Source organism: Telmatherina bonti, assembly GCF_933228915.1.
Source record: "Telmatherina bonti genome assembly, chromosome: 5".
In the NCBI taxonomy this organism is placed as follows: Eukaryota; Metazoa; Chordata; class Actinopteri; order Atheriniformes; family Telmatherinidae; genus Telmatherina; species Telmatherina bonti.
In genome coordinates, this window is record NC_136623.1 from 22,148,979 (window position 1) to 22,157,875 (window position 8,897).

The 8,897-nt window shown below is 37.1% G+C and overlaps 1 protein-coding gene across 1 annotated transcript in view; it reads right to left on the minus strand.

The window, feature by feature from the left end:
• Window positions 1-8,624, minus strand: part of LOC306756370 (metalloreductase STEAP4-like) — a gene marked incomplete at both ends in the record, with an annotated part of 37,961 nt that extends 29,337 nt beyond the window's left edge. Inside the window, 2 exon segments of the mRNA XM_079241099.1 lie at window positions 8,377-8,432; window positions 8,584-8,624. Of these exon segments, the coding sequence (XP_079097225.1) occupies window positions 8,377-8,432; window positions 8,584-8,624 (97 nt within the window).
• Window positions 8,625-8,897: the final 273 nt, after the last annotated feature.

Below are 8,897 nucleotides of genomic sequence, written 5' to 3' on the forward strand. Positions count from 1 at the left end.
TACATCTGATGTGTTTTAAAAGCTGCAGTGAGATTGATCTGCAACTATTGAAAGTCTGGGTCAGTGATTGTTGGAACAACATTCTGATGCTTAACCATGATTGAAAGGGATTTTTGTATGATGCAATTCTCAGTTGCAAAAATGAGCTCTTGCATAGTCATGATTGATTTATAACTATTCCATTTCACTGGGTCTTCACACATTTTGAGATTCATAAAGAAAGTTTTTTCGACATCTTACATTTTCATTTTTGGGTGGTTAACTGTGATATTAGGCTCTAATGTGAGATAGCTTTGCCTGAAATGAACTAATAAGCAATAATGTTGATGCTAGATGAATTATGTAGGAATACTAATTCTTATTAAATGAGATTCGGGGAATTTTGGTGACAATGCATTAGAAAAAGAAATGTCGGAAATTTGCATGATGATCTTCATGTTATCATGGCAACACATGGAGCTCTGAACGGATCAGATCAGTCTTGTAAATTGCATGTTTTATTTGCCAAAAGCTTTTGTCTAGAGCATGGCGTATATGTCTTTTCAGAAAACAATTAGCCAGGGAGAAGTGCTAATACAAAGTCAGGCACCTCCTTCTGGTTCCATCCCAACCTCTTTTATTCAAGAAACTTTAACCAACTGCAAATAATTTAAGTGAGTCAGGCCGTGGAAATATATTTTGATTGCACATAAATTATCAATGGGCATCAGGTAGAAAAATATCAGAAAAATATCATAGTTTGATATTTTACTTGTTTTAATCAGAAAGGATCTCTGTAATTAAGGCTTGATTGCACACACTATTAATAGATTACAGAGACATGAACAGGCAAGCCAGTAAGATGAACAATATAAGGGATTTTAGAGGTCTGATTAAATTTGTAATTGCTTTGACATCTTGAACAGTTTTTCTGGAAAATTTATTTTTACTGGTAAATTATTTAACAACACAGACTTTAATAATATTGTCACTACTACCTCTACTACTACTAATAATAATCATAGTTTTTGGGCTTTCTAGTGTAAAAAAAATTCTTAAAAACATTATGTTTTTTGTTTTTCATTTAGTCTTTTAAATTTTTTTAAGCTGTTTCCAAGTAGAATATCTACAATTATCATTAATAACACCCTTAAAACTAAATCAGTGCTACATTACCGAGCACTTTCCTCCATCCCCTAATGTTTTCATTTGTACCTTCAGGGCCGGGAAATACAACAACCCAGGTTACAAAATGACTGTCTTGGAACCAATAGCTTTATGTAATACACAGCATCTAAATCATTTGGTAACAAACACCCTAAAAAAAATAATCACTGACTAATTTCACTTATCTTTCACCTTTTATTCATTCTGATTTAGCAATGCGCTTTACAAAACAGATGCACAATGATCAAATTAAGACAAAGTAATTGCCACAAAGTGAGCCTGTGGGAGCAGTTGTACAATTTGCTCGAAGCAAACATTGGTTTCACTTCAATCAACTGGCAGACAGGAAACTTTCTTGAGTTGTGTCCTGTAATCCATCACAGTAAACACTAATTCAGCACTATTTTTAATTTATGTGGGGGAATGCATTGCTGACTGTTCTAGATTTATTTGCATATAAATGACATTAACAATGACTTTGATAAAAATGTACAGTGACCTGATGTTAGCTAAAAACGGGTCAGATAACAAGTTCCATAAAATCCTTTAAACTATATGGAGATGTTTTCTGATGAAAGCATTGTTTCTGGAAAGAGAAATCTTTTCTACTTTTAAACAGTGATAACTGGTTTGATCTTTCTCACTGTGATGTTATTGTAGAACTGAGGAGGTTATGTTGGCCCTGGCTTATTCACAAGTTACCTGTAAATTAGATTTTACATTATAAATATTTAGGTTTGTATATTCATGTTTTTTTTATTTGCATGGTCATATTGATACTCTTCGCTCCAGGCTCTGCTGAGAAAACATCAGGTTTTTTTTTAATATGCAGGTCTGTCTGGGGCATAATCTTAAACGTATTTTTCAAACGAGCAGGAAGAAGAAGAAGAAGACAAGAAAACAGTTGTCTTTACTCATTATTTGAAAAGTTGGCTCTTGCTGAGGTAGAAGACTTGGGATCCCAGTATGAAAGTTAAAAGAGTACAAGTATCCACATGACTTTCAGATCATAAATATTCACAAATAATTCTTATAATGAGTGGGATGGATGATGATGTACTTCCTTTGGCAAATTCAGCATGTTTTCTTTTAATAATAGCAAAAACATGTTATTGATGAGGTTTTTTTCTTTGTTTTGTTTTGGGGTTTTTTTTTGTTTGTTTTTTTTTTTTGTAGTGTAGCATTTTAGCTTTAGACAAATCTCCCTGCAGCAGCAATAAGGAACATTTTTATCATTTACATCTAAGTCCATACATATGCTGCATGATCTTAGAGATTAAAAAGATCACCAGCAAGATTTTATACAAGTTTATGTGGGATGTGAAACAGCAACTATCACTTTTAACAGGTCTGACTGAGGCACACCTTAGTTTACAATGGCACAGTGAACAAGCTGCACTGGCTCATGGGTCAAGGTAAATATCCAGCTGCTGCAAGTGATTCATGGTTTAATGACACATTTCATAATGCTTCCCTTCAATGTATCCTTGTAAAAGAGATTCACTTGATTATATATTGTATATTGAAGGGACATTCTGGATCTGTCTCGCTGATTTAATTTCGTTGTTTGGGCATTTTCTTTCTCCCTCACACCCATTTGAAAACTTCTCCCCGAGGGAGTCGCAAGAATGTCAAAGATTCAGGTCATGTTATTCTCTACCACTATGAATTCCAGTGTCATACTGTAAATATCCAGTATGCAAAATGGACCGTGCAGTTGTTTGGGTGAGATGAAGCAGAGACAAGAGCTGAGAAACTCTTTTAAAACAACAAAGCCATATTATTCCTCTATTATAGCATCAGGCAGAAGAAAGAATGACGTGTAGGTGTGTGAAGGAGAGAGAAAAGGAAAAAGAGAGGATCCAATCTCTAAATTATCATGCACTTCTATCAGGTAGCTGATGATGGAATATAAGCCTCCTGCTATCTCTGCCTTTCCATACCAACACTCTTCTCTCCATACAGGAGTGCTGGTTAATTAAAAGATAAAGCGATAGTACAGAGGGCCGCTGAGACCTCAACTCTGTTCTCCCTGCTCTGACATAATTAATATAGAGACTTTATGAAATCATCTGCATGATTTAACCAACTGCACTGTTTCCCCTTTCTTCCCAGGCTTACCTAAGCCATCAACAAAATAATCATCTACAGAGGTGATGACTCTGCAACATCCCCAAAAAGGAGAGAACCTCTTAAAGACAACATTTTTTACAGACACAATCATGGCGGCCGATTAATTGCTTCAGGCAGACACTTGAGAGTATTGCTGTTTTATGTCTCAATTTAACCAAAGCAAACTCCTCGGGCAAGTAATTAGTTGTTATTAACTGTACTGCTGTAATTATGACCACTATAATTAGCATTTCTGTTGCTTTTAAACAGATAAACGTTGGAGTCCCACCACAGAAATGTCAACCTTTTTTGTGTTATAGTTGGAATAAAACTGATTAAATACAGTAGTGTTCAACTTTCTTTAGGGCATAAATTTGCATGTTAACAAACACCTTTTACTGTAGATTATGCATGTTTGTCTTTTTCTTCCTCCTCTCTGTGCTGGAGGCCTAATCCAGGTGGTGATTCTTATTTTATAGGTCATTCTAATAATGTGGCCGTCTATTTGCATTTAATTTTGAAGAATGATATTGTCACAGTAACACTGTATTTGTCATTGCAGTGGCAAATAAAAAAAAAGTTGGAAGGGCACATAGACTTTAGCTAAAACCAGTAATCTTTTCACATGCAAATCCACAACCAAATCCCACATAAACAGATGGATATTTTCCAGGTCCATTTGGAATATGAGCAGAATTTATTGGCTTCACATATGCATGCTCCACCTCTCCACCTCTCCAAGGCATAAAAATCTGCCTTGCAGTTTTTGGGTTATTTTGCCAGGGGTGCAAACAATATTTAAAACATTTTAAATAGAAGCACAAATAGAAGAATATGCTCATTTACAATTAAAAACATCGCAGGAAAATCTCAGTTAAAGTGATTTTTTTTACATTATGAAATTAAAGTAAGCAGCACTTACAAACACAGAAAACACCAAAAACTGTATTTTAGGTTCAACCTTTTAAACAACTTAGTGAACTCTTTTTCTTGAACTGAATGGACCAGTTTGAACTATCTGTTAGGAAAATTTTACCGAAGAATTTGCCGTATTCAATAGAGGGAAAGCTGGCACTCGCTTGCTCCGAACACACACCACATTTGTGCTCATACAGCAAGATCAGCTTGTGACAGCAGAGGTGTTATGAGCTGGAAATAGCAGGCACAGCAGGGAGAAAGTCTGCTTGCTCTGGTGAGAACATCAATGCACTGCTAAATTTCTATCTATCAAGCAGCTGTTGGCTTGCTGTAAAAGCAGACCAATTCACCACTGATATGTTGGAACTGTAGGTAAATAAAAGTAACAACAGGTAAATTTAGTTAAAATATTAAAGTAATCGTAACAGTACTGCTTTGGTCCCTCTGATTTATCATGACTTTGAGTGTGTCATTAACCCTTTAATATTCACAATAGAAGGAATAATATGGAATAATGTGTCTGTGTTATTTTGCTTCCTTGTGACATTAATAATAAAGATCTGAGATAATAGTTCATAAATCATAACAATGGTCACAGTGTGGAATAGTGATCAGAAAAGAAACACTTACTTTTGGTGTTACAAACCCAAATGAAATGATAAAGAGAGCTTAGGTATATTCCACAAATTTCTAATTAAAGGTGGAGTATGTAAGATTTTCAAAATTTTCAAAATGAATTAACTAATAAGATAACTACAATCATAATTAGATAGTTTTTTTAACATGTAGGTTCCAGTCTGTTCATATTTGATGTGTTATTAAATTACAAGTTTAATTAATGACAAATGACAAAAAATCACATTTTTTTTACTGGCAGACAAACATTTAAGAAGGGTCTTTGTCATTAATTAAACTTATAATTTAATAACAAATCAAATATGGACAGACTGGAAACTGCATGTTTAAAAAAAACTATCTAATTATTATTTTTAGTTGATTTTTTTTTTTTTTAAATATTGAAAATCTTACATACTCCACCTTTAATGTTTTAGTCACTGTTGAAGACTGAAGGTTCAGATGACAGTGTAGCAGCATGTTACTGCTACAACTAAAGGTCCTGCTAGTGTGAATAAATTCTCACACAGGTGCATGTATGTATGTATGGTTACGACAGAAAAACCAGGTTGGCAGGTAATTAATGAGAAAAATCTATTTTAAAAATTACAGGTTCTCAAATTAATTTTTTGTACCTGTATATTAATTTAATAAGAGAGAAAATGTAAAAATTCAAACAGAAACTTCTGCTCGACGGGAAAACACCAAGCAACTCCCCGGTGACTTCATCTACTCCTGTATAAACAAGAGGTGCTGCAGCAGACGGTTTAGCTATAAAAGTCGTTGCAGTTTTTACAAGTCAGCACAGATTTCTTTTTATCAACAATAAAATCTTGGCAATCGTACCTCAATCCAACTGAGGTAAGTCTATTTGTATTACAGCAGAGAGATCTAAAGCAGTATATGACTGATGCCAGGTGCTGTTTCCAAGGTCAGTAATTAACTTCAGGGATCATAGCGATTCAAAGTTCCTGCAAGGCTTCATCTGCTCAGCAAGGTCAAGTGAAAAACTATTCAGCAAAAATTTAGATTACATTCCTTTGCTAATCACGTTGTAAAAAACACTTGTCTGGACTTGCGGGTTGTTTTGGCCTCCGTCACTTGGAAGATAGTACATTTTATTGCTATGGAAGTGGTGGTGGTGGTTGGGAGGTCAGGTACATCGATGGCACTGTGGGAATAGCTTAGTTGCCATTTTTGTTTGTTTTTCTGTTTGTTTTTCTTCTTCTAAACCCACTGACCATCCCTGGTCTCCTTGTCTGCCTGTCCTCAGCCTCAGAGATAGACAGATCAATAGTCTCTGAAACTTAGCTCTCACCATGTCTTTTGTGAGCACCTTCATAGCTACTTTTCCTTTTCCTGTCATCCCGCTACTATCCCTGGTGTACCCTATTGAAATCCCTCTCCGGCTCTCATTTGCTCATTCTGCTTATTTTCCACTCTCTTTCTCTTTGGGTGTACAGCCTCCGTTAGCCTTAAGGTGCATGTTGTGTGTGGATGAGAGTGTGTGAGGAGGAGAAAGGGAAAGAGAGAGCCCTACCAGAGCTTTTCTAAATCCCAGGTAAGAGCGGAGATTTTCTGAGGGAGAATTTCATTTCAACACCTCTCATCTCACACAGAGAGCAGGCGGATAGGACTCTCCCAGTTATGAATCCAATAACCATTGTATGTGTGCCTCAGGTGTGTGTGTGCGTTGTTGTTGTTGTGTGTGTGCATACGGGGGGGGGGGGGGGACTAGAATGTGCCACATTTATAGGATTGGAGGTTCTGCCCATAAACCTAAAATGAAGGTCAAAAAGAAGAAGGAAGAAAAAGACAGATGGAGAGAGCGAATGCGATATGTGTCATTTGCTTTTGTGTGAACACATTTATGTGAATGAGGTCACCAGCCCACTCTCAAAAGAAAAATGTATAAAAGGTACAATCGAGCACATCAGCTCTTCGTTGTGATGAATTGTAAGGCAGTGACATGAAGGTTAGGTGTCTGTAGTGTAATGTCCACGTGACATGACAGGAATTACAACCCATGGATATTAAATTGTGTAACCTCAAATAATGTACATTTTACTCCCCTGAGTTGTGTGTCTTGAAGTTCTACAGGCATCGGTGAGAGGAAACACAGAAAGACAAAAGGACTGAAAAAGGACCAAATGGGTCTCAAAATCAGAACATGTTGTATGGAAATCAGCATATCAGTGCCTCTCATCGTCTCCTCCTTTTTCTCTCATGAGGGGTTTAAACCAAATTAACCCTTTCATGCATCATGGCCATATAGTGGATGCCTTTTTACAAGCTTTTTTCTTGCATATTTATGAATGACGATGGTATTTTTGTAAATAAACCACTTCAGTGGATGTTAATGAGTCGTCCAATACGTTTCCGCTCACTGGAGAATAAATAGATGATATAACTGAACGTAATGCGATTACACAAGTTTGCCTTTGCGATAAATAGGAAAAGAAAATGATACAGCTATGTTTCATAGATTTACATGATATAATTATCGTTATATGTTATTTTGTAAATATTTAATAGAATATATTTTAAAAAATCATAAATCTTGATAAATTCTCAAAATTACTTATCAACCAAATAAGTATTATTGCATGTGTCTGTAGAGGTAACAATACTGTATTTTTTTTTTTTTTTAAATGTTACATTGTTTTTTAATAAATCATAAATGAAAGGGTTAACATTGGTTTTGTTTCTTTGTTTTTATTTTTCATTTTCTATTTGGATTAAAATAGTTGCTTGTTTGGTCATCATACCAGCTTAGGGTCACAGAGTGAGTGTATAAAGGGCAATGTCAAGCCAGCATCACTAGATGCTACCACATCCTCTGTGCCTGTATGTTAATCAGGTAGTATTGACACATAAACAAGCTTACCCTTACACACACATTTATATACACACGTAAGCATCTTGCAGCTGAGTGGAAAAGAGTGTATTGAGTTAGAGAGCTGAGGTCAGCTCTAAATCATTACAGGTCACTGTGGCAGGCCTGGCTACCAGATTAGATTAAAGTCTAGTTGATAGACCCAGCCAAGCACATTAAAACACACACACACACACACACACACACACACACACACACACACTTGGGCATGAAATAAACACAAAAGTGTATACCCCAGCGCATTAATCACAGTGAGCCTGGATGTAATGTGCTCTGATGGAGCTTCGGTTTCTTGTTTGCTGACCCCTGATCAGTAAACAGCCATGCAACAGATAAAAGCAGCAGCAGTCCCAGCGGAGCAGACTGTTGGGAAATCAGCCTATTAGGAAGTTCAAGAGACTGATTAGATTAAAGCAGCTGGAGACGGGTCACCGTACTGGTCCTCTGGCTCTAAACCCTCTCGCCACCAGGGCGACACACACCACTGCTGAGCTGCAGAGTCTCTACTCGCCTGTGCTTAATTCTCCAGGAAATACAATACTTTGCGGAGATTAAAAGATATTTGTGTGCAGCTGGATGGAAGAGAGGATGAAATGAATGGAAAGGCAGCTTCTGTTTATCTGCTCGGCATCTCTTGTTTCAAGCACAAGAGCAACGCCATAAAGGTTCCTTGGTGGGCTATACGTTACCGCAAGCAAAGTCACCCTTATATTCCATTCTCTGCATCACTCGCACTTCTCCCTCTCTGTGGTTAAGAACAACAATGGAGTGAAAGATGGAAGATTTTTATCTCTGTCCCACCACCGCCTCCCCACCCCCCCCCTTCTCCCTTTTTTTTTCCAGTCTCTTTCTAACTCAGCAGCACGCTGCCTATCTCTCTCTGTAAGGTGATGTACGTGTGACCTTCAGTGGTAAGTGGATCTTTAACTGCTTCCATGATTCGCATGACCTCACCTCCTCTGACCCTGCTAGGCACTGCTCAGCATGGCTGGCAGCCAAGAGAACAGGGGCACAGAGCCAGTCCAGATAAGGGCTCCTCCAAATCAGTGTGGAGCATTATGATAGCTCTCCTTTCAATCTCTTCAGCGCTCCTCTTCCTCCACCATCGCTGATGTAGGGTTGCACAGTCTCCAAGCTCTCTAACACCATATTTAATCTTAACTGCCATTGCTTTTGAAGTACAATAACTGTGGATGTGAGGACTTTTGAG